Source organism: Xenopus laevis, chromosome 6L, assembly GCF_017654675.1.
Source record: "Xenopus laevis strain J_2021 chromosome 6L, Xenopus_laevis_v10.1, whole genome shotgun sequence".
NCBI lineage: Eukaryota > Metazoa > Chordata > Amphibia > Anura > Pipidae > Xenopus > Xenopus laevis.
Genome location: NC_054381.1, coordinates 30,985,792 through 31,010,157, shown reverse-complemented (window position 1 = coordinate 31,010,157; position 24,366 = coordinate 30,985,792). Strand labels below are relative to the sequence as shown.

The 24,366-nt window shown below is 41.9% G+C and overlaps 1 protein-coding gene across 3 annotated transcripts in view; it reads right to left on the bottom strand.

Moving 5' to 3' along the window:
- cdk14.L (cyclin-dependent kinase 14 L homeolog) overlaps nucleotides 1-24,366 on the bottom strand; it is a 347,215-nt gene that overhangs the window by 43,051 nt on the left and 279,798 nt on the right. For all 3 annotated transcript variants that reach the window (XM_041565882.1, XM_018266524.2, XM_041565883.1), the window contains one exon: nucleotides 23,651-23,794. In XM_041565882.1, coding sequence (XP_041421816.1) covers nucleotides 23,679-23,794 — 116 coding nt within the window. In that variant the 3' untranslated portion in view covers nucleotides 23,651-23,678. The remainder of the gene's footprint in view (nucleotides 1-23,650; nucleotides 23,795-24,366) is intronic.

Genomic DNA, 24,366 nt, shown 5'->3' with positions numbered 1-24,366 from the left:
TACTTGAGGCATCAACAACCGTCCCTCCGCTGTATTCTTGGAAAAACTGAAAACATGAAAAAATCCCAGATGATTAGCAAAGTTTTATCTGCTCTATTGAAGCCCTTGGGCAACCATCATCTCCAAACTAAGAAAATGCAGCGGCTTGGGCAGTGCATAGCTTTGGTGGAGAAATCTAGGGATTTTGTGTTGTTGTCTTTGACCGGAACCCTAAGGCAAATCTAGAAAACTTGAAGATGATACACTGTGTATCTCAGAAAACAGCTAATTCTGTTATCATTAAAAGTACTTATATTAACATTACTTATGTAGCTCTTTATATTTTGCCCACTCCATAGGGTTGAACTCTACAGGCAAACTGATATGTCCGAAGCTAGCTTTAAAAATACAATAAACACCAATGTTCAATGTTTGTGACAACTACACAAGTGCCAAAACTCAGAAATTGCCAGAAGAAGACACGAAGAACCGGATGATGGCTGAGTGGAACTCTGATGTCAGAATCTGCTCCAAGGGGTAAGTATAAAGTATGGGGCATTTCCCCGGGGGGGGCAGTTAGGCTGGGGGGAGGAGGGAGGGGGGTCTACGTGGGGTGGGAGGTACAGGTTTTTTGTTAAAGGGTTGAATTCTCCTTTAAAGTGGTTTTTCACCTTCCAAGCACTTTTTTCAGTTCAGTTGTTGTTAGATTATTCCCCAGAAATAAAGATTTTTTTTAATTACTTTACATTATTTATTTTTTTACTGGTTTTTCAAAAAGTTGAATGTCCCTGTCTCTGGTGTTTGAGTCTGGCAGCTCAGTAATTCAGGTGCAGATTCTAAACTGTTACAATTGCAACATTGAATTGATACATTTCTCAGCAGCATCCATGGAGTATTAGCAACTTTTGTATCAACTCTAACAGCTGCCTGTAATGAAACCCAGAGATTCTGCTCAGCAGGGACAAAGATAAGTAATGTATCAACTAAATGTATCAATTTAGAACAGTTTACAGGGTCGGCGACCCCCCTCCCAGAGCTGCTTTAGAAGGTGAAAAATGACACTATACACTTCAATATTAGAAAAACGGTCACACATAGAAAATAGAAAGTCATTGGAAAAAGTCGTTATTTCTGGTGATCTATCTGAAACCAACTAGTTGTTTGAAAGTGAATTTTTGTGGTTCATCATTAGCACGTCTTAGCACTAGAATGGATACAGTTCAATCAGTATTAGTAATATTATTTTTAGAACCTGATACATCCTTTCCTGATGCAAAGTAAATAAGTCAGGATCAGGAACTGCCTGTGACAGGTTCTAGCCTGGTGCACAGAGATAAGGATGTCAAGGAACAGCTCCTGGTGCATTTCAATTAGACAGAAGTACAGAGACAAACAATAAAAGGGTTTGGGCATTCCCTCTTTCAGTTCCCTGTAATTCTTTATTTGGCTGGTGTGGAATAATATGTGTACTTTCTCTACATTGTAAAGGTTTCCTGCATTATGGAAAACCATGCTTTGTATTGTTATCCCACATGATAACATTTTGCAACACCAGAAGGAAGAACAACGGCACTCCATAAAGTATGGGATAGCATGTAAAACAGAACAGAACACACATGACTAAGGCTTCAAACAAAATATTAGAACGGAGTTGAGTCTGCACACAAACTACAATTCCATCTTATATCTAGAAACGTCACGATGAGCGGAGAATCCATAAAGACAAGCCTGTTATTAATACCGTCACGGTCACGGAATTATTATAAGAAGCTTAATCATGTGTTTTCAGAAAGGTGTGTATTTTCTTTAGCTCAAGACAAATGCCAAAAATGACACCATTATTTTATACGACTCCAGATCTGCTGTAACCCTTTGAAGTCAAAGGGAGTAATTCAGGCAGGAAAAAAGAAACATTTCTGGCATGAAAAGTAAAATACTGTATAAGAAGCGGTGGATGTTTTTTTCATGGCTTTAATCATGCTAACACTTCTTTTCTACACTATTAAAGGAACAGTTCAGTGTAAAAATAAAAACTGGGTAAATAGATAGGCTGTGGAAAATAAAAAAATGTTTCTTATATAGTTAGTTAGCCAAAAATGTAATGTATTAAGGCTGGAGTGACTTGATGTCTAACATAACAGAACTCTACTTTCTGCTTTAATGACTTGAAGGAGTGCCACATGGGACATAACTGTTCAGTGAGTTTGCAATTGATCCTCAGCATTCAGCTCAGATTCAAAAGCAACAATTATCATCCATGTGACCCTCCCTCAAGCCACTGATTGGTTACTACCTGGTAACCAATCGGTGGAACCCAAGAGAGCTCCAAAGCAGAAAGTAGTGTTCTGGCTATTATGCTAGACATCCAGTCACTCCAGCCTTTATACATTACATTTTTGGCTAACTAACTGTATTAATAAAAATTTTTGTATTTTGCACAGCCTATCGATTTATCTAGTTTTTATTTTTACACTGAACAATTCCTTTCATTTTGACTCAACCAGAATTTTAGACTTGACGAGTATATTTACACCCGTGTCATGGTGTTAAAGTGGTGCTGTTGCTTCAGTTCAGTCAAGCTCACAGTAGGTCCCTGGTGATGGGTATCTGCATTAGAAGATTTTCAGCAGACTTTCTCAAGTGTCCAAAAAATGGAATCTTCCGAACATTCTGAAACATTTTTAATAAACAGGGTCGGACTGGGCCGGCGGGGTACCGGGTAAAAACCTGGTGGGCCCCAGGCCTCATGGGCTAAGGACCGCTGCCCGCCCTCCCTCCTAGCCAGAATCTGCATACCCCTACACCCCCCCCGCTGACCAGGATCTCCTCCCTGGAGCTGGTTGGTGCCATCTACTGACTAATGACTTTATTGCAGCAGGTGACTGAATATCATTGAGTCATTAGCTATTTGTTTTCCTCTAAAGAAAATCTTGAATTCCTAAATTTAACAACATTACCAACTTCAGGGCAGATTTATCACAATGTGAAAGTAGAGCTCAAAACAGAAAAATGTACCCACTTTCTATGGGAAATAGAAATGAATAGAAAGTTGATACATTTTTCTGTTGTGAGCTCTACTCTTACATTTTGATAAATATGCCTTTTCATCTGTATTTCTAATGATCCTCACAATTTTGCTGATCACTATTAGCAACAAGTGCTATAAGCAATTGTGTATAAAAGAAAAGTGACAAAGTGACAAAAAAATATAGTAAAAACGTGATAAAACAAAAAATAAATGTGTATTTTATGTGGAAAACAGTGAGAATTCAATGGTGACCTTCCTCCTCCAACTAATTCAATGAGCCAGCCTACTCACCAAATTTCAACCAAATACAAAACGATGATACGGGAATGAGTGTAGATCGGAACTATGAGGGCTCTAGATATGAGGGTAGCAGAACATGTGCGTAACATCAATGCAAAAAAGTACAATCACAGCGTACACTGGCATTTTAACGATTGCCATAATAGTACAATTTTTACTCAAATGCACCTTGAACCACGCATGAGCAATGATGTCAATTGTGCATGTACAGAAGACATGAACGCCACTAGGGAAGAGTGCAAAAATTCCTTTTAAAGATGGAATCGGGGGTAGTATCAACAATATTGCTTCCTGATAAATCGTTGCGATCAACCACGTGAAACCTGTTGAACTTTCAAGCCCTATAAGCTGTTACTCTCTATATGCTGTACTCAACTGAAAACTTGCGAGTAGCCATTGTGGCCTTTTTATTACTGTGCCTTTAATAAATGTGCTTTACTATATTTGGAGCCACATACGAAGGCATGGATGAGCACCTGAAAAATCCTACAAGTCTGGGTGAGAAAAAGCAGTGAAACAGATTTCGGATCGACACTCAGTCCCATATCATTGCTTTGTATTTGGTTAAAATTTGGTGAGTAGGCTGACTCACTGAATCAGTTGGTGAAGGATGGTCACCATGGATTTTTTTTTACTGCATTCGTGTTATTATTATTATTAACATGTATTTATATAGCGCCAACATATTTCGTAGCACTGTGTTTACATTTACACACAATACACAATTGTTACTAATCCTTGGTGTGTTTTATTACACCATGAGTTTTATATGTGCTTTCTTGTAGTTTTTCTAGACCTTTCCAATTTGTTGTCTGATGAAATGCAGCTAAAATGATCAGATTGGGTGTTTTGACGTAAGGGTATTTTAACTACACTAAATGAAACAGACAAAGATTGGTTCCTCACAGCTATAACATTTGAGGGCTCATTTACATCTGCAAAATGCCATTTTGGGTGCAATTACTATGTTTTTCCACACAGTGCAGTGTTTTTCCTCCAAGAGTTCCAGTGTCAACGTACGTGCAAAGGCCAGCTGAATCTGACACAATTGCATCAAATATTTTCAAAGTCTGTCTGTTGTAATTTCCAGTGTTCGGCATTCAAGTTTGCACCCTATTCTTTTGCTGCAGCTGCACTGTGGGGTTTGATGCAGGGCACTGTGGGAACGCTGGATCTACCACCTGGTCAGTAGTTGGCTGTAGCTCCATGGTTTCCCTGTGTCATAAGGCTCAGCAATGATTGATTCTGAATAAAAAGCAGGAAGGACAAAGCAGATCACTGGGTGGAAAAGTGCAAGTTGACCACTGCACTTAAGGACATAAATGAGCCCTTTGGTGTTTCTCTAGAAGAGGCAAAAGGGAACAGTATTAGGTATATAAGTTTAGGGTTGGTGTAGTGAAAAACTCCAGATGCAAAGCTGAAATGCTGGGATCTAGTGATGTTCAGGTTGACAAATAGTCAACCCACACCTGACCCTGACCCAACCCTGCGTGTTCCTTATATACAAATTCCCAACCCACCCCATCTCTGATGTCATGGAGGGGCAGGGTGTGGCCGGTGCACCCTTATAAATAGAAGCAGTCGGTTGCAGAAGTGGGGCACAGTTAGTTTGCAGGCGGAAAGCCCGGCAAGGGCAGCAGGAAGAGCTTAGCCCAAACCTGTCCATGGCCTGAATATTTGGTGCAAGTGTTGGCCCAAACCTGCTCGACTTGCAGGTAAACCTGAGGGTCCCATGGGCTTCGGGCCAGCCTGCACATCACCACTGGCGTCTCAATAAAGAAAATGTTCCTGGGATATTCAACCTGCAGCATACTAGGGGGTTTTGACATAAAACTCTCACCCCTCATGAACTACATTCATAAGCTACAACACCGAGAGGGCCTCAGGTCACTGTTGTAAATACCAACCAATCACAAACTTCCTACTTACTTATCAAGAAGTTTTTCTGGAAGTTTTTCTGGAAGTTTTTCTGGGAAATGGTCCAGTCAGAATTGAGATGGGGGGGTGGTCTTGCTATAATGGCATGTAATGTCTAGAAATACTAAAGACATATTCTGGGGAAGACAGTCCCCTTTATGTCTGGGGCCAACATAAATGGCCAACTTGAAATCCTCCAGGACAGGTCCTTCATTATCTAGTCAATAGTTTATAGAGTCTGTGCAGAGGGAGACCAGCAGTTAAACAGATGAATTATAAGCACATTTGCTCTTATGGAAAACTCCATACAGTTCTTTAACTGAGCGCAAACGAGAGACCAAATAAAGCATCTGTTTTTTAGAACTCCTCCCCCCCATAGATCCAATGTATTCAAGCACATGGATTTTCCTGATATACATGGAGACACTCTGTACCTACCTCTGCTCACAGCAGCAAGACCAGATTATGTCAGCTCAGCAACAACGGCACCGGATTTTCAGTTTGCCAGATGAAACATTTGCCTAGATGTCAGCACTAATTAATACAACATGAGCTGATCATCTTCACAGTGAGGAAGAGAAAGGTCTGGCCTCAATGGATCCATGCTCAACCTGCAGATTATGCTAAACTCTTCCATTCACAGACCCATCTCCCATGCCAGGAGGACGGCATTTGTTCCCTCCAGTGATAAACAAATTATACACAAAATCAATTCCACTTCACAATTATTTTCCCTACTGGGTATTCTCTCTCTCTCTCCTCCTTTGCTCCCTCTAGTAAAGTCTGCATCCTGCAACTTGCTAATGAGCTGGGGGCCTTTCTATTCCAGGTGGCACCCCCCGCCTGGAAGTCATGACATTTCCCATTTCGAATGCTGCTGGCATTTTTTCGACAGCTCCTGCTAACTAGCCTTTTTGACCCACTCTAAGAGCAACTCATCTGATCGAATCTTCTAACCTGCCAATCATCCGTGCAAATGATCTTCACAGTCACTCCCAAGGCAGAATAGAAAGGGAAAGCTAGAGAGAGAATATGAAGTAGGGAAGCAAGCTGCCTCTGCTGCTACCTAATGAGAATACTTTAGTCTCCGAGGCAGCTGAAACACTGAAAAACTAGTGGGAAAATGAGGACAGCATTGAATGCAGAGCTTGGTAATTACTGATTTCTTTCCATACAGAGATAATTCTGTAAGCAACACCTCAGAGATGTTCAGCTTTTTTTCTAATTTTTTTTATTTTATTTTTTTTTTTAAACTCAACACCAGCACATTTTACCATATAAATAGAAAAAAAATATAGTCATCTCGGCAGCTGCTTTCACAACACACGTCTAATAATACAGTTGTGATCCTCAAAATCCCACAGGAGCTAAGCAGGCAGTATGCTAATTAATTTTACCAATTTATTCTGCTATTCAGTGAATCAGAAGTCAATTTAATGGAGATTACAAAAAATATCTGTGTGTTTGAAAATAGTGCAGTCATATAGACAAAGTAGTGATTCTTAATACATGTTGGGAAACATTTTATTTTTTGTCCTGTAATCATTTGCCAGATGTATTCATTTGCTGAAACTTGTATTCATTTGTCAAGATTGGATCGCTTCTATTAGCCAGTTTTTCACAGAGGAATTAGACATTACTGTAACCCTTCTTTCACTACCCAAACATGGGAAGATAACTTGTTTTGTACAGATATATTAAACCAATGCCTAGTTAAATACAGGCCTTGCTCTCAATCTTCCAACCTAGTGCATGCAGCACAGGGACACAATGCAGCCCTAAACAAGGGTCAGGGATAATTACAATTAATGTTCTTTGTTCCTATCAGTGTGTCTAATGCTTGCTCATTATAAAAGTAAATATTGTATGTATGTATATATAGTAGTCTTCACTGTTCTCATCAGTGTGGCTAAGACCAATGGGAGAATAGATATAAAGATGACCATACATTGGCTACAGGCCCGGATTTGTGGAAAGGCCAGCTAGGCCCGGGCCTAGGGTGGCAGGATTTTAGGGGGGCAGCATGCTGCCCAACCACACCCACATTGGTTCAAAAACACTGGGGATACAATAATTTTTTTAAATTTCCCATGCGTCAATCCCCATTGCTCCAGTCCAGATGATGAAAAATTGCATGAATAAAGGGGAGGGGACAGGGGCGATGAACAGCAGTGGGCCTAGGGGTGCCCACTATGTAAATCCGTCCCTGATTGGCTACTTACTTGGCCCTTCCCGACTGAGTTAATGGCCCTTGTATGGAGGCCATCATACAGCATGCCCAACTGTTAATTAGATAGCTATCCATTGTGTTTGAAAATCCCATTGGGTGTGGACTGCATCTGTATGTTGATGTTGTCCAATCACGACAGGTCTGCAAAGGCCTGTATTGAAATCAGATCGTATCACCCCAATAGGCCCAGCACGAGGGTGGCCAAGTTGAGCAAAGACTTTTTTTTATTTTTTACAGTTTTACCAAAACTGAAGTTGAAAGTTTAAATGTTCCGGTCTCCGGCAGCTCAATTACCCGGGTGCAGATTCTGAACGGTTACAATTTCATACATTTCTCAGCAGCATCTGCGGAATATCAGCAACTATTGTATCAATTCTTACAGCTGCCTGTAATGAAACCCAGAGATTCTGCTCAGCAGAGACAAGAAATGTATCAACATATGTATCAATTTAGAACATTTTACAGGGTCAGTAAACCCCACCTACCTGAGCTGCTTCAGAAAGACATAAGAAGGTGAAAATGTTTTAATTTACACTTCAATATTAGATACATAGTCAGAAAAAAACTGTTGGAAGGTGAACAACCACTTTAAAGTGTACCCTCAAGTTCAGCAGTTTTCACTTGTATGGGCTTCTCCTCCATAACGTCTCAGAATAGTATGGTATGGGACCCATTATCCAGAAACCTGTTACTCAGAAAGCTCTGATTTATGGGAAGGCTATCTAACATAGGCTCCATTTTAATCAAATAATTCAAAACTATGTACTTGATCCCAACTACGATATAATTAATCCTTCTTGGAAGCAAAAGCAGCCTATTGGGTTTATTTAATATTTACAAGATTTTCTAGTAGACTTAAGATATGAAGATCCAAATTACAGAAAGATCCCTTTTCCGGAAAACCCCAGGTCCCGAGCATTCTGGATAACAAGTCTCACCTGTATAAACTGAGAACAAAAACAAATCCAGGTCACAATTTCATCACCATGGCCACAGCACAGGTGTAGAGAGTCCCTTACAAACTTAAGGGCAAAGGAAGCCCCTTTTTTATTTATCTGTTGGACATATCAAGAACAGATATATCAGTACATTCCTGTTTCAAGTTTTTATGCTGCTATTCAGCCTGCAGATTCTGCCTTGCCTAAAAACCTGTCAAAATCCTCACCAACTACCATGACTCTACTGACAATCTAAGCCTTGTATAACAATTACACACACATGGAGAGTATAGGATTATCACATAAGAAAAAGCTTGGGGATGGGGCATAACTTGACTGATCACTGGGGTATGGACAACATGAAAGGAACCAGTCAAGACAGCAAATAGTAGCAAAGGTACAGTATATGCTTGTACATGAACAATTAGGCACAGAAAAGTGTTTGAAGGTAGAATGTCTTTAAAGACAATTTTAAAGGGGACCCGTCACCCAAAAAAATTATTCAAAATCCTATTTTATCACATTAGTCAAGCAAAATGAACTTTAATTACACTGTATAAATTATTTGAATCTTGTTTCCTTCAGTCTGGGAATTCAAAATGATAGCAAGCAGGCAGGAGCCATTTTGTGGACACTGTTATCAAGACAAGTCTTGTATCATCTCAAAATCTTGTTTGTGCACCAGAATGGGGGACCTGATGTCCATTTCTATGCACTGGCTACACAATTAAATGGTAAAGAGAACAGGGGAATGTTGGGAAAGCAGTGACATCTAGGAAGTGTTGAATGGAAAGTGAAAGTAATTGCCTGCCCCGCCTCTATGCCCAGGGCATAGAGGAGGGGCAGACAATATTTGATTGACAGCTGAGATTTTAAAAGGAGTTTACAACAGCTATGAATGCTTTAATAAAAAATAGAAATTGGATTTCATATTTAATTTGAAAAGGACTTTTATTATACAGATTTTTGTGTCTGGGTGACAGGTCCACTTTAAAGCTGCTTTTAATCACTCTTAAGTCTGCTTCATTTTCAAGTGTATGTATGGATATGACATCCATGGCAATAACAATTACCCATTTGATCTTTAACCGCCTAATATCTATTTTTTAGTATATAATTAGAACTGTTTCATTATCCCAATACATTTGTGCATCTAGCAGAAGAACACAGCAAAGTGTTTTGTTGCTAAACCTAGTGCGTCATTCAATCCCCAGTCTTACAATTTATATTGGAAAACATTCTTTCAGCTATTTAATGTCAGGGTAGAGTCTTTCCGTGTGTAGTTACTAGGGATGTAGCGAACGTCGGAAAAAAAGTTCGCGAACATATTCGCGAACTTGCGCAAAAACGCGAGCGGTTCGCGAACGGTTCGCGAACCCCATAGACTTCAATGGGAAGGCGAACTTTAACATCTAGAAAAGACATTTCTGGCCAGAAAAATGATTTTAAAGTTGTTTAAAGGGTGCAACGACCTGGACAGTGGCATGCCAGAGGGGGATCAAGGGCAAAAATGTATCTGAAAAATCTGCCTGTGTGTGCTTGGAAGAGATAGTGTAGGGGGAGAGCTGTTAGTGATTTCAGGGACAGATGATAGTAAGTTTGCTGGCTAGTAATCTGCTTGATACTGCTCTGTATTGGAGGGACAGAAGTCTGCAGGGATTTGAGGGACATTTTAGCTTAGGTAGCTTTGCTGGCTAGTAATCTACTGTTCTCTTTAAACAACTGCCATACGTTGACCTTGTAGGCATTGTTTGCCCAGTTTTTTTGGACGCAGCCACTGAAGCACAGTTGCCAGAAAAAATATGCCATATAAATGCTGAAAATAGTCATTTTTCGCCATACGTTGACCTTGTAGACATTGTTTGCCCAGTTTTTTTGGACGCAGCCACTGAAGCACAGTTGCCAGAAAAATTATGCCATATAAATGCTGAAAATATAAATTTTTTTGGTTGCAGCCACTGAAGCACAGAGGCCAGAAAAATTATGCCATATAAATGCAGAAAATATGCATTTTTTTGGTCGCAGCCACTGAAGCACAGTTGACAGAAAAATTATGCCATATAAATGCTGAAAATATAAACTTTTTTGGTTGCAGCCACTGAAGCACAGAGGCCAGAAAAATTATGCCATATAAATGCAGAAAACATGCATTTTTTTGGTCGCAGCCACTGAAGCACAGTTGACAGAAAAATTATGCCATATAAATGCTGAAAATATACATTTTTTGGTTGCAGCCACTGAAGCACAGAGGCCAGAAAAATTATGCCATATAAATGCAGAAAATATGCATTTTTTTGGTCGCAGCCACTGAAGCACAGTTGCCAGAAAAAATATGCCATATAAATGCTGAAAATAGTCATTTTTTGCCATATACGTTGAGTCAACGTATGGCAAAAAATGACTATTTTCAGCATTTATATGGCATATTTTTTCTGGCCTCTGTGCTTCAGTGGCTGCGGCCAAAAAAACTGGGCAAACAATGCCTACAAGGTCAACGTCGTTGACCTTGTAGGCATTGTTTGCCCAGTTTTTTTGGCCGCAGCCACTGAAGCACAGAGGCCAGAAAAAATATGCCATATAAATGCTGAAAATAGTCATTTTTTTGGTCGCAGCCACTGAAGCACAGTTGCCAGAAAAATTATGCCATATAAATGCTGAAAATATAAATTTTTTTGGTTGCAGCCACTGAAGCACAGAGGCCAGAAAAATTATGCCATATAAATGCAGAAAATATGCATTTTTTTGGTTGCAGCCACTGAAGCACAGAGGCCAGAAAAATTATGCCATATAAATGCAGAAAATATGCATTTTTTTGGATGCAGCCACTGAAGCACAGTTGCCAGAAAAAATATGCCATATAAATGCTGAAAATAGTCATTTTTTGCCATACGTTGACCTTGTAGACATTGTTTGCCCAGTTTTTTTGGTTGCAGCCACTGAAGCACAGAGGCCAGAAAAAATTAAACCAGTAGGGTTTGCACCCTAGTTTGTAACGGTGGCGGAGGGAGGAGGAGGACGCTAAAGGACAGCTGTGTGTGGAGTCATGAGGCTTGAAGAGAAGGACAGCTGCATAGAAGTCAGAACAAGTCTTCCGGCGTGCAGTAACCCTCCGAGATCCACCCCTCATTCATTTTAATAAAGGTCAGGTAATCGACACTTTTGTGACCTAGGCGAGTTCTCTTCTCAGTTACAATCCCTCCTGCTGCACTGAAGGTCCTTTCTGAGAGCACACTTGAGGCTGGGCAAGACAAGAGGTTCATGGCAAATTGTGACAGCTCTGGCCACAGATCAAGCCTGCGCACCCAGTAGTCCAGGGGTTCATCGCTCCTCAGAGTGTCGATATCTGCAGTTAATGCCAGGTAGTCCGCTACCTGCCGGTCGAGGCGTTCTTTGAGGGTGGATCCAGAAGGGTTGTGGCGCTGCCTTGGACAGAAAAACATTTGCATGTCTGACGTTACAGACTGGCCAAAGGGCTTTGTCCTTGCAGGTGTGCTCGTGGCAGGATTACTGGCACCTCTGCCCCTGGAATGTTGATGAGTTCCTGAAGTGACATCACCCTTAAAAGCATTGTACAACATGTTTTGCAGGCTGGTTTGTAAATGCCGCATCTTTTCGGACTTGTGGTATGTTGGTAACATTTCTGACACTTTATGCTTGTACCGAGGGTCTAGTAGCGTTGCGACCCAGTACAGGTCCTTCTCCTTAAGCCTCTTGATACGGGGGTCCTTCAACAGGCATGACAGCATGAAAGACCCCATTCTCACAAGGTTGGATGCAGAGCTATCCATCTCCGCTTCCTCATTATCAAGGACTGCATCATCCACGGTCTCCTCCCCCCAGCCACGTACAAGACCAGGGGTCCTCAAAAGGTCACCACTAGCCCCCTGGGAAGCCTGCTCCTGTTGGTCCTCCTCCTCCTCCTCCACAAAGCCACCTTCCTCCTCTGACTCCACTTCTGGCACCTCTCCCTGCGTTGCAGCAGGTGCCTGGGTTCGTTCTGGTGATTCCGACCAGAAATCGTGCGCTTCCAGCTCCTCGTCACGCTGGTCTACAGCCTCATCTGTCACTCGTCGCACGGCACGCTCCAGGAAGAAAGCGAAGGGTATTAGGTCGCTGATGGTGCCTTCGGTGCGACTGACCATATTTGTCACCTCTTCAAAAGGTCGCATGAGCCTGCAGGCATCGCGCATAAGCACCCAGTAACGGGGGAAAAAAATCCCCAGCTGTGCAGATCCAGTCCTACCACCCAGTTCAAAAAGGTACTCGTTGACGGCCCTTTGTTGTTGCAGCAGACGTTCCAACATAAGGAGCGTTGAATTCCAGCGAGTCTGGCTGTCAGAAATCAAACGCCTGACTGGCATGTTGTAGCGCTGCTGAATGTCAGCAAGGCGTGCCATGGCTGTGTAGGAACGTCTGAAATGGGCCGACACCTTTCTGGACTGGGTGAGAACGTCCTGGAATCCTGGGTACTTGGAGACAAAACGTTGGACTATTAAATTTAACACATGTGCCATGCAGGGCACATGTGTTAAATTGCCTAGTCTCAACGCTGCCAACAGATTGCTTCCATTGTCACACACCACTTTTCCGATCTGCAGTTGGTGTGGGGTCAGCCACCGATCGGCCTGTGACTGCAGAGATGACAGGAGTACAGATCCGGTATGGTTTTTGCTTTCCAGGCACGTCATCCCCAAGACAGCGTGACAACGGCGTACCTGGCACGTCGAATAGCCTAGGGGGAGCTGGGGGTGCACAGGTGTGGAGGAGGAGAAGGAGGACCCAGCAGCAGAGTAAGAAGAAGAAGAAGACGAGGTAGAGAGCGATGGAGGAGTAGAGGTGGTGGCAGAACCGCGTGCAATCCGTGGCGGTGACACCAACTCCACTGTTGTTGTTGAGCTACCCATTCCCTGCTTCCCAGCCATTACCAAGTTCACCCAGTGGGCAGTGTAGGTGACATACCTGCCCTGACCATGCTTGGAGGACCATGCGTCAGTAGTCATATGGACCTTTGGCCCAACACTAAGTGACAGAGATGCGGTAACTTGGCTCTGCACATGTTGGTACAGGTGTGGTATTCCCTTTTTAGAAAAAAAATTGCGGCTGGGTACCTTCCACTGCGGTGTCCCAATTGCTACAAATTTGCGGAAGGCCTCAGAGTCCACCAGCTGGTATGGTAAAAGCTGGCGGGCTAAGAGTGCAGACAAGCCAGCTGTCAGACGCCGGGCAAGGGGGGTGACAGTCAGACATTGGCTTCTTACGCTCAAACATGGCCTTCACAGAAACTTGGCTGGTGGCAGATGACTGGGAATGGGAACAGGTGGTCAAGGTGGAAGGCGGAGTGGAGGGTGGTTCAGACGGGTCAAGGAGAGCAGAGGTAGAGCAGTAAGATGCTGGACCAGAAGGAGTGTGGCTTTTAGTTTGCCTGTTGCCTTTGAGGTGTTGCTCCCAAAGTGCTTTGTGCTTGCCGCTCATGTGCCTTCGCATAGAAGTTGTACCTATGTGGCTGTTGGGCTTACCAAGGCTCAGTTTCTGACTGCACTCATTGCAAATTACAATGCTTTTGTCAGAGGCACACACATTAAAAAAATCCCACACTGCTGACTTTTTGGAAGTGTGCGATCTGGCGGTAACAGTAGAAGTTGGCGGAGTTGGCGGTATTGGCGGCAATGGCGGGTGCGTTGGCCGGCTGAACACAGGTGCCGATACATGTTGTTGCCCTGCTGATCCCTGCGGGCTGTCCTCCCTGCTTCTTCTAAGTCTTATTCTCCTACTGCCTCTCTGACTCTCCGTCTCTCCATCTGAACTACCCTCCTCTTGCTCTCTTCTACTAGGCACCCACAAAACATCAATCTCCTCATCATCATTCTCCTCAGATGCATCAATTTCTTCTGACACATCACAGAAGGAAGCAGCAGCGGGGACCTCCTCCTCATCACTCATTATGTCCATCTCTATCGTGTTCTCTGCCAGAATTAAATCTGGTGTAAGGTCCTCATCTCCTTCATCTTCTTCTGGCAATAATGGTTGCGCATTACTCAGTTCAAGAAACTCATTGGAAAATAACTCCTCTGACCCCAGTGAAGAAGGGGCACCGGTGGTGGAGGAAGTGTTACGTGGGGTGGCCATAGCAGTGGAGGATGAGGAGGATGTTGTGGTAAAGTTAGAAACGGTAGAGGATGGGGTGTGCTGTGTAAGCCAGTCAACTACCTCTTCAGCATTTTGGGAGTTCAGGGTCATTGGCTTTTTAAAACTGGGCAATTTGCTAGGGCCACAGGATTGCATAGCAGCACGGCCCCTAGCACGGCCTCTGCGTGGCGGCCTGCCTTTGCCTGGCATTATTTTTAAAAAAACAACAACAACAACAAAAACTCAGTTGGTTTTTCTGGAAACGATAATACACACAGCTAGATGGCGGGTTGAAGAAAACACTGTGCAAATAATGCCTACAAGGCCAACGTATACACTACTACAGCGGTGGATACGGATTACGTAAAATATATGAATGCTGCTTGAAAAAAGTGACTCCGGTGTTTTTTCTGGAGACGGTAATATTATGGATATTTAGACAGAATGGGAACAAGGTCACACAGCTCGATGGCGGGTTGAAGAAAACAGTGTGCAAATAATGCCTACAAGGCCAACGTATACACTACTACAGCGGTGGATACGGATTACGTAAAATATATGAATGCTGCTTGAAAAAAGTGACTCCGGTGTTTTTTCTGGAGACGGTAATATTATGGATATTTAGACAGAATGGGAACAAGGTCACACAGCTCGATGGCGGGTTGAAGAAAACAGTCTGCAAATAATGCCTACAAGGTCAACGTATACACTACTACAGCGGTGGATACGGATTACGTAAAATATATGAATGCTGCTTGAAAAAAGTAACTCAAGTGGTTTTTCTAGAGACGATAATATTATCAATATTTAGACAAAATGTGAACAAGCTCACACAGCTCGATGGCGGGTTGAAGAAAACACTGTGCAAATAATGCCTACAAGGCCAACGTATACACTACTACAGCGGTGGATACGGATTACGTAAAATATATGAATGCTGCTTGAAAAAAGTGACTCCGGTGTTTTTTCTGGAGACGGTAATATTATGGATATTTAGACAGAATGGGAACAAGGTCACACAGCTCGATGGCGGGTTGAAGAAAACAGTGTGCAAATAATGCCTACAAGGCCAACGTATACACTACTACAGCGGTGGATACGGATTACGTAAAATATATGAATGCTGCTTGAAAAAAGTGACTCCGGTGTTTTTTCTGGAGACGGTAATATTATGGATATTTAGACAGAATGTGAACAAGGTCACACAGCTCGATGGCGGGTTGAAGAAAACAGTGTGCAAATAATGCCTACAGGGCAAATAATGCCTAAAAGGTCAACTTATACACTACTACAGCGGTAGTAAAATAAAAAAAGTAAAATAAAAAAAAAATGAATATTAAAAAAAAAAAATTAAAGTTGGTGCTGCTGAACTACTAGGAGCAGCAGATTAGCACACCAGTCCCACTCCCCAACACTGCTAGACTAATAGCACTGGGCTCTTATAGTAGTAGTAGTAGTAGTAGTAGTAAAACAACAAAAAAATAAATAAAAGCAGTCCTTACAAGGACTACTGTTATTGCAGCAGTCAGCAGATGAGATCAGAAGCAGGACAGCTGCCCACTGCAGCTACATACAGAGCACTGCAGTAGAAGGTAGATTACTAGCCAGCAAAGCTACCTAAGCTTAAATGTCCCTCAAACCCCTGCAGACTTCTGTCCCTCCAATAACAGAGCAGTATCAAAACGATTACTAGCCAGCAAACTTTCAACTGTCCCTGAAATCACTAACAGGCAGCAGCTCTCTCCCTACACTATCTCTTCAGCACACACAGGCAGAGTGAAAAAACGCTGCAGGGCTTCGGTTTTTATAGGGAAGGGGAGTGGTCCAGGGGAGAGCTTCCTGATTGGCTGCCATGTACCTGCTGGTCTGGGGTGAGAGGGCAAAAAAAAGCGCCAACAATGGCGAACCCAAAATGGCGAACGTCGCGCGACGTTCGCGAACTTCCGGCGAGCGCGAACACCCGATGTTCGCGCGAACAAGTTCGCCGGCGAACAGTTCGCGACATCTCTAGTAGTTACATATGTTTTGTCTAAGGGCAAATGTCTTCAGTATTGAAGTAGTGTAGGTGGCTGGGCACACTAGGAGGCCCTTCCGCAGAAGCACCCAGTCACTGTTTCTTAACCATAGACGCACCGATAATATAATACGAAATTAATTTTCGTGCAATACTTGGTGTGTGTATGGTGGTAGACAAGCCGACAGATATCGGCAGAAGAGTTGGAAATCAGTCAGCTCATTGATTCGTTGGCCGAAAAATTTTGTTTAGATGCTTTTGAAGGCACCTGAACATCGTCCATTGTTAGTGCTGAATCATCAGATACAGGTACAATTCTATTGTTTCTACCTATATATCTGATGATTCAGCCCTACAGGTGTGTATTGAAATGAACAATTGTTCCAGGAAAGATCGTAATTGTAACGTTTATGGCCACCTTTAGCTGTGAGCCATACATGGATATAGATCTTAGAACAACACAATAAAGTTAGGTTTCTATGCAGATGAAATGAGGGACCTTGTAGCAGTGAAGTGGCCTGACAGTCTATAGGTACCACTGCTTATAATATATGAAGATTCATGGATACATATGTCTATGGAAAATAACTTTCAGAAACAATGTTATATAAAGAAATAAAAAAGAATGAATGGTTTAAGAATGTGCACCACTGCCCATAACCGTTGGACAGGGTCTTTATCCAAAGCAAACTTAGAAGAACCAGTTTAACGGGGGGGGGGGAAGACATCTATAGATTATTTTTAAAGGGGTTGTTCACCTTTTGAGTTAACTTTTAGTATGATGTAGAGAGTGATATTCTGAGATAATTTGCAATGGGGTTTTCATTTCTTATTATCTGTGGTTTTTAAGTTATTAAACTTTTTATTCAGCGGCTCTCCAGTTTCTCATTTCAGCAATCTGGTTGCTAGGGTCCAAGTTACCCTAGCAACTATGCACTGACTTGAATAAGAGACTATTATATGAACAGGAGAGGGATAGAAAGACAACTAATGAAAAGTAGCAATAACAATAAATTTGTAACCTTACAGAGCATTTGTTTTTATATGGGTCAGTGACCCCCATTTGAAAGCTGAAAAGGCTAAAAAAAAAAAAAAAGAAGGCAATTAATTCAAAAACTATAAAAAAAAAAAATTAATTTAGACCAATTGAAAACTTGCTTAGAATTATCCATTCTATAGCATACTAAAAATTTATTTAAGGGCTCTTACATATGTGCGTTTTTAGCTGCGCATTTAGCCACAGGGGAGCGCATGAGTAGATGCACTGAATTATTTTCAATGGGGCTGTATTCACACAGACGCATGTAAGCACCGAACGCAGGTTGGGACACAGCATGTTGCATTTTTCCTGTGTCTGTGTGAGTACAGCCCCATTGAATATAATTCAGTGCGTCTACTCCTGCGCTCCCCTGCGGCTAAATGCATGAAACAGAAACGCAGGGGAGCGCAGCTAAAAACGCTCGTCTGTAAGAGCACTTAGGATTGAGACACACAGGCAGATTCAGGGAGATTTAGTCACCTGGTGACTAATCGCCTCTTCGTCTGGGCGACAATCTCTCCGAACTGCCTTTGAGTGTCTTCCCGTCCGCTATAATGAAAAGTTGCCTGCGCTAAAGCACACGCGGTGCTTTGTTTTCCAAAGTCGCCCGAAGCTTCCTCGTGAAGCAACTTTGGGCGACTTTGGAAAACGAAGCACCGCGTGTGCTTTAGCGCAGGTGACTTTTCATTATAGCGGACTGGAAGACACGCAAAGGCAGTTCGGGGAGAATGTTGCCCAGAAGAAGAGGCGATTAGTCACCAGGTGACTAAATCTCCCTGAATCTGCCTGTGTGTCTCAATCCTAAGTGCTCTTACAGACGAGCGTTTTTAGCTGCGCTCCCCTGCGTTCCTGTTTCATGCATTTAGCCGCAGGGGAGCGCAGGAGTAGACGCACTGAATTATTATTCTTTCATTAAAGGGGTGGTTCACCTTTAGGGTTGTGACACACGGGCAGATTCGTTTTTAGCTGCGCATTTAGCCACAGGGGAGCGCATGAGTAGATGCACTGAATTATATTCAATGGGGCTGTACTCACACAGACACAGGAAAAATGCAACATGCTGTGTCCCAACCTGCGTTCGGTGCTTACATGCGTCTGTGTGAATACAGCCCCATTGAAAATAATTCAGTGCATCTACTCATGCGCTCCCCTGTGGCTAAATGCGCAGCTAAAAACGAATCTGCCCGTGTGTCACAACCCTAAAGGTGAACCACCCCTTTAATGAAAGAATAATAAGCTCCGTGGGCTTCTTTTTTAGTGCTAATTTGCACTAGTGCAGTTACCCACAGCAGCCAATTAGCATTTTGTTTTCGTCAGTCTATTACAATTTAGCAAATTAGATCGATTTGGTTAGGCTCCTCTGCCTTTTAGTTAAATGCATGTTACTTTTAACCATTTCCAGAAGAGCAGAAAAAAAAGACAAAAATATTCAATTAAAATCCCTGACTTGCCTCCACCTCAACCATCCCTCTGTGGTGACCATCGAGTAGCAGAGGGCCATGGAGACAAGCTGGTTAAAGCCTTGGGTTGATCAGGTATCAGAGAGCCCATATGTCACAAATATGTCCTTTCAATGTAACAGAAGAAGCTCCAGTTAAGTCTGCAACTTGAATAGAATACTGCATACAGTGTCTCTGCACCAGTGCTAGGGGGGTCTTATAAATCTGTAATCACCGAATAAATAATTATGCATCTAGATTTTAATTATAACTTGCTGGCGGCAATTCAGATTTAAACAGGGTCCACAATAAGGACTGTAAGCCAGATGCAAGAATTTCATATCCCTTCCGGCTTTGAGCAAATGAAAACATTGTTTAAAAAAAAAAAAAAATCTGCTTTACACGCTGGGCCTAAAAAGATGACTCAACCCAAGTGAAGAAACCATTTCCATAGTATGTCCTACCGTCGTAATTAAGCATTTGGGGAATTATAAGCAGCTATCATTCTGGATGCTATGCTAGACAAGAGTTTTTGCTTCACAAGTAATAATGCACTCCACGGTGAGAATGGGCTTTTGTTCTTGCAGAGAGAGAACAAGTTGTGCCAACAGTCTGATAACATGCAATTCTTAAAGGCTTGTCCTTTGAGATCCAACTCTGAAAAAATACAGCCCAAAGCCCTTCTTTGTCCAGCTATCTTATAGTGTCCCTTCAGAGGTTCCAGTTTCTACAGAGAAAGGCTAAATGGATATCATGTGACTGGAAGCACTTGAAGGAGCAAGCATGAACCATGAGAAAACCAATAATTTAGAGACTGTTTTGCCTTCTCCCCAGTTATTTTCATCTTCCCATTGTCCGTTGTACATTCAAATGTCATCCTAGATGGTCAGCCACTTCAGCTCCAACTGCCTTTTATGTCAAGAATGTTTCTTAGTGCATTAGGGGAGAACAAAGCCTGTCGAGGATTCTGGCTGCTGTCCTGATATTAATAATGCAGTATAACACAAGTAAGATATTCTCACTCTTGTGTATGAACTACAAAAACCCTAACAAAAGCAGGAACATTAACAATCAAGCACATTTGGAAAGATGGGACAAACATTCTAGATCTTACCAGAAGTTCTGTATCTGTTCTAGATTATAGTGACAGTTGTATACAGTCCTAAAGGCAAATATTTATTGATAGGGATTTGATAAAATTGTTTAATAGGTCACTTAGTAGGAAACCAATCCATTTTGACATGATTCGGGGAGAATAGTTGCCCCGACGACAAACCGCCTCTTCTTTGGGGCTACAATCTTCCCGAACTGCCTTTCCCTACCTTCCCGCCGGCTTTAATGAAAAATTGTGGGATGGCACTCGCGTTGCTTCGTTTTCCGAAGTCGCCACGAGTAACTTCGGGTGACTTCAGAAAATGAGCCGCGAGTGCCATCCTGGTGGTGGTTTTTCATTATAGCCGAATGGAAGGTAGGGGAAGGCAGTTCGGGGAGACTGTCGCCCCGAAGAAGAGGAGATTTGCAGACGGGGTGACTAATCTTCCCAAATCTGCCCGTGTGCCCTTACCCTAAATCTCAAACACTCCCCATTACTAATTAGCATTTGTAGGGCTCTTTTGTTCATTTTAGGGGGATCCCTTGATGCTGAAATTTGGTGGTTGATATCCTAAAGGAGAAACTTATAACGTTGTTCTAAATGAGACTTCCGTGTTTTTTTTTCCAAGCAGAAGACCCTAGATAAAGTACTGAGCGATGCATGAAAAGCCTACAAATGTTGGATTGCACCTCAATTCTTAAAGGAGAATTCAACCCGTAATAAAAAAAAAACCATCCCCCTACCCTTGGTAGACAACCCAACGATTGGAGTAAATTTCCGGTCCTGAACCACTGCGCATGCAGTGGTTCAGAGAATGTGCAGTTGTTCGGGACCGGAAGATTTACTCCAACTGTGCAAGCGCCGAAGATGTTGTCAAGACACGAAGATTACAGGAGAAGAAAAAGATGGCGCCTGTGAACTCAGAGACCAGAATCTGTACGGAGGGGTGAGTAAAAAATTAGGGGCATTTGCCCGGGGGGGGGGGGGTTATTACAGATTGAATTCTCCTTTAAAGGGGTGGTTCACATTAAGTTAACTTTCAGTATGTTAACGAATGGCTAATTCTAAGCAAATTTTCAATTGATCTTCATTCTTTATTATTTATAATTTTCCTTCTTCTGACTCTTTCCAGCTTTCAAATGGGGGTCACTGGCCCCATCTAAAACCAAGTGCTCTGTACGGCTATACATTTTTTGTTATTACTACTTTTTATTACACATATTTCTATTCAGACCCTTTCCTATTTATATTCCAGTCTCTTATTAAAATGAATTCATGGTTGTTAGGGTAATTTGGACTCTAACAACCAGACTGCCGAAATAGCAAACTGGAGAGCTGCTGAATAAAGACCCAAATAACTCAAAAACCACAAATAATAAAAAATGATTATCACTTTCTACATCATCATACAAGTGAATATTCAGGGGAACAACCCCTTTAACAATGAAAAATCTGGAAAAATATGAAAATTAATATATTTAAGAAAAATAAAAAAAATTAAGACCAATTACAAATTGATATAGAATACTGTCTACATCATACCAAAAGTGTTTTGTACGGTGAACTACCCATTTCAGTCGATGTCTAATAGTAACAGTCCACCCTTCCCTATTGAGTGTGAAGATGTAAAAAAATATATATATATATGGACTAACAGGTAGGTAGGATGTGTTGTTCAATTTCAACTATCAGGTTTTCTACAAATGTGCATGTGATGTGACCTTGTAAATAAGGCACATTTCATTTGAAGCCAATATTCAGTTGGAGACCCTTTAGAATGTATATGCAAGGCTGACTTCAAGGGTATATAAGACAACCATGACCCAGAAAAGGGAAACATTCTCAGCAAATGTATTTGTCTATAGTCTTGTGCCCAGAACGTACATGATTAACCCCCTGGCACTGACAGATTTGCATTGGAAGTTACTTTAAATAATTCATAATGTTGGCTACCCTGTGCAGCTGGATGGGTTGGAGATATGTCTACAGAGACTAAGCTTCTGGGAAAATGAGCATTATCCTGTCAATGAAGATGTAAACAGAATGCTCAGAGGCAGTCTTATTTGTGACATTACAAGCAGCTCAGGAAGAAGGAAGCCTGTAATTGTTGGATGTTCACAGATCAAGAATGAAGTTTCTGTTGCTACAAAACAAAGCAAGATCTTTATTAATGACACCAGTGTATTAGGGTTGGGTGACATCAGTTCAGGTTGAATAAAAGTAAGTTGATTAAAGTGTTGGTTGTAGTGCTATAACAGCTGCCAATATTTTGTTCTATAAGAGTGGTTACACCAACTAGGAAAATGTACATCTGAATGTGGAGCTGATAGAAACTAAGGACTTTCTTCCTTATTTGCCCTGTTCCATCCACCCACCACAAGAGTTATCAGCAGACAAAATGATAGGATAATAAAGGATTTCAAGATGCCTTCCTTTCAATAGACGAGAATTCAAAATCAGGACATTTTAGTCCATGCCCAAACCATGCATTGTTACCTCCATACCGCTGATTCTTTGGAATTCCTCCTATCACCTGGTCAGCACTGTTCCTTTAGGACAGCACAGTTTAGGATTCATCCACAGAAAATGGGACAACTGGAAGGGGGGGGGTTTGCATGATGGTCTATTGAAACTAATCCCCTGCGATGCCATGGCTAGATGAAGAGGTAGTATGGTGAAGACTCCTAACCAAATCTGAGCACGTACGACCGTATTTAGTTTTTTTTTGCCAGTTATAAATTGATGGAATATCCTATTGAATGTTTTTCTTTTCTGCATGCAAATATCGGTGACGTCTGGTGTGGGCACTAGTGATGGGTGAATTTGTCCCGTTTCACTTCACCCAGTGGGCATCATGAATAACAAAATAAAGAAGTCTCTGAAATAATTGTAAAAGCAAACAGTACTATTAGCTAGGAATGCACCAAATCCACTATTTTGGATTTGGCCGAACCCCCAGATCCTTGAAAGATTTGGACAAATACCAAACCTAATTCAACCCCTAATTTCCATATGCAAATCAGTGAGGGGGAAGAAAAAAGAGAGGCCAGGATGCGGCTAAAAATTTTTTACTTCCTTGTTTTGTGACGAAAAGTCACATGATTTTAAGGATTCAGATTCGGTTCAGCGAGGCACAAGGATTCAAATCAGAATCCTGCTGAAAAGGGCCGAATCCTGTCTGAAACGAATCCTGGATTCGGTGCATCCCTACTATTAGCAAACTAAATGGTCCCTGATTTCCTTTACATAATAATAAAAAATATTAGTAATATGATAATATCCAGATTTCAACCAGCCTCTCCCACTCCCATACATAAATGGAATGCAGCAATTCGTATTGCAGATAGGGCTTATTTGCAAAGACGGGTGCTAAGATTCTCTAGTGCAGTTGCATTTATCACATCTATAGTCTCACTCGGTTCTTATGAAACAATTTTGGAATTAGAAAAGTGTTTCAGGCAAATGTTTTTTACCCTAAAACTTGTGCCAATTGTTTCCCTGTTTGTACTGGAATCCTTGTAGGCAATAATATAAAGATATATCTTACCTCCATATGCACGTGTGCAAGGCAGTCATCAGTGTTTGCTGTTTGAAAGACTTTTGCTGAAACTATTGTTTTTCCCAAACACTCTCATACTTTCTCCAGCTTCAGGCTGTAACTTCACATTCGGTACCGTAAAAATGGAAGACACTGCGGGAAAATAGACATTGCGTTAAAGTTTAATGGAAATTTCTTGTTTTGCTTTTTCAAGTAGAACTGTCACCAAACTATTGTGGATGGTTAAATCTATTTCACAATATAAGTACCTCTGAATTGTTAGGAAAACGACGCTTATAAGTATGCTGCAAAAAATCCCAGGTTGTAAAAATTATTAGGATAAGGAAGAATGTGTAGGTAGTTTCCCCAGTGACTTGTAAGCAACATATTGCTCACCAACCCCTTGGATGTTGCTCCCAGTGGCCTCAAAGCACGTGATTATTTTTCAATTCCAGGCCTGGGGTAAAAATAGCCAATCACAGCCCTTATTTGGCACCCCAGGAACATTTTGCATGCTTGTGTTGCTGTCCCAACTCTTTTTGCAATTAAATGTAGCACACGGGTGAAAAGAGTTGGGGACCCCTGTCCTAGAACAACAAACTATTATGCTCACTCCCATGCAACATGAGAGAGTTGTTATGTAGCAGGGGAAAATGTTTTAAAATATAGCAAAAAAGAGTGCAATTTACATCTATGTCAGTTCTCCTGGTTGCCAGACTCTCTAA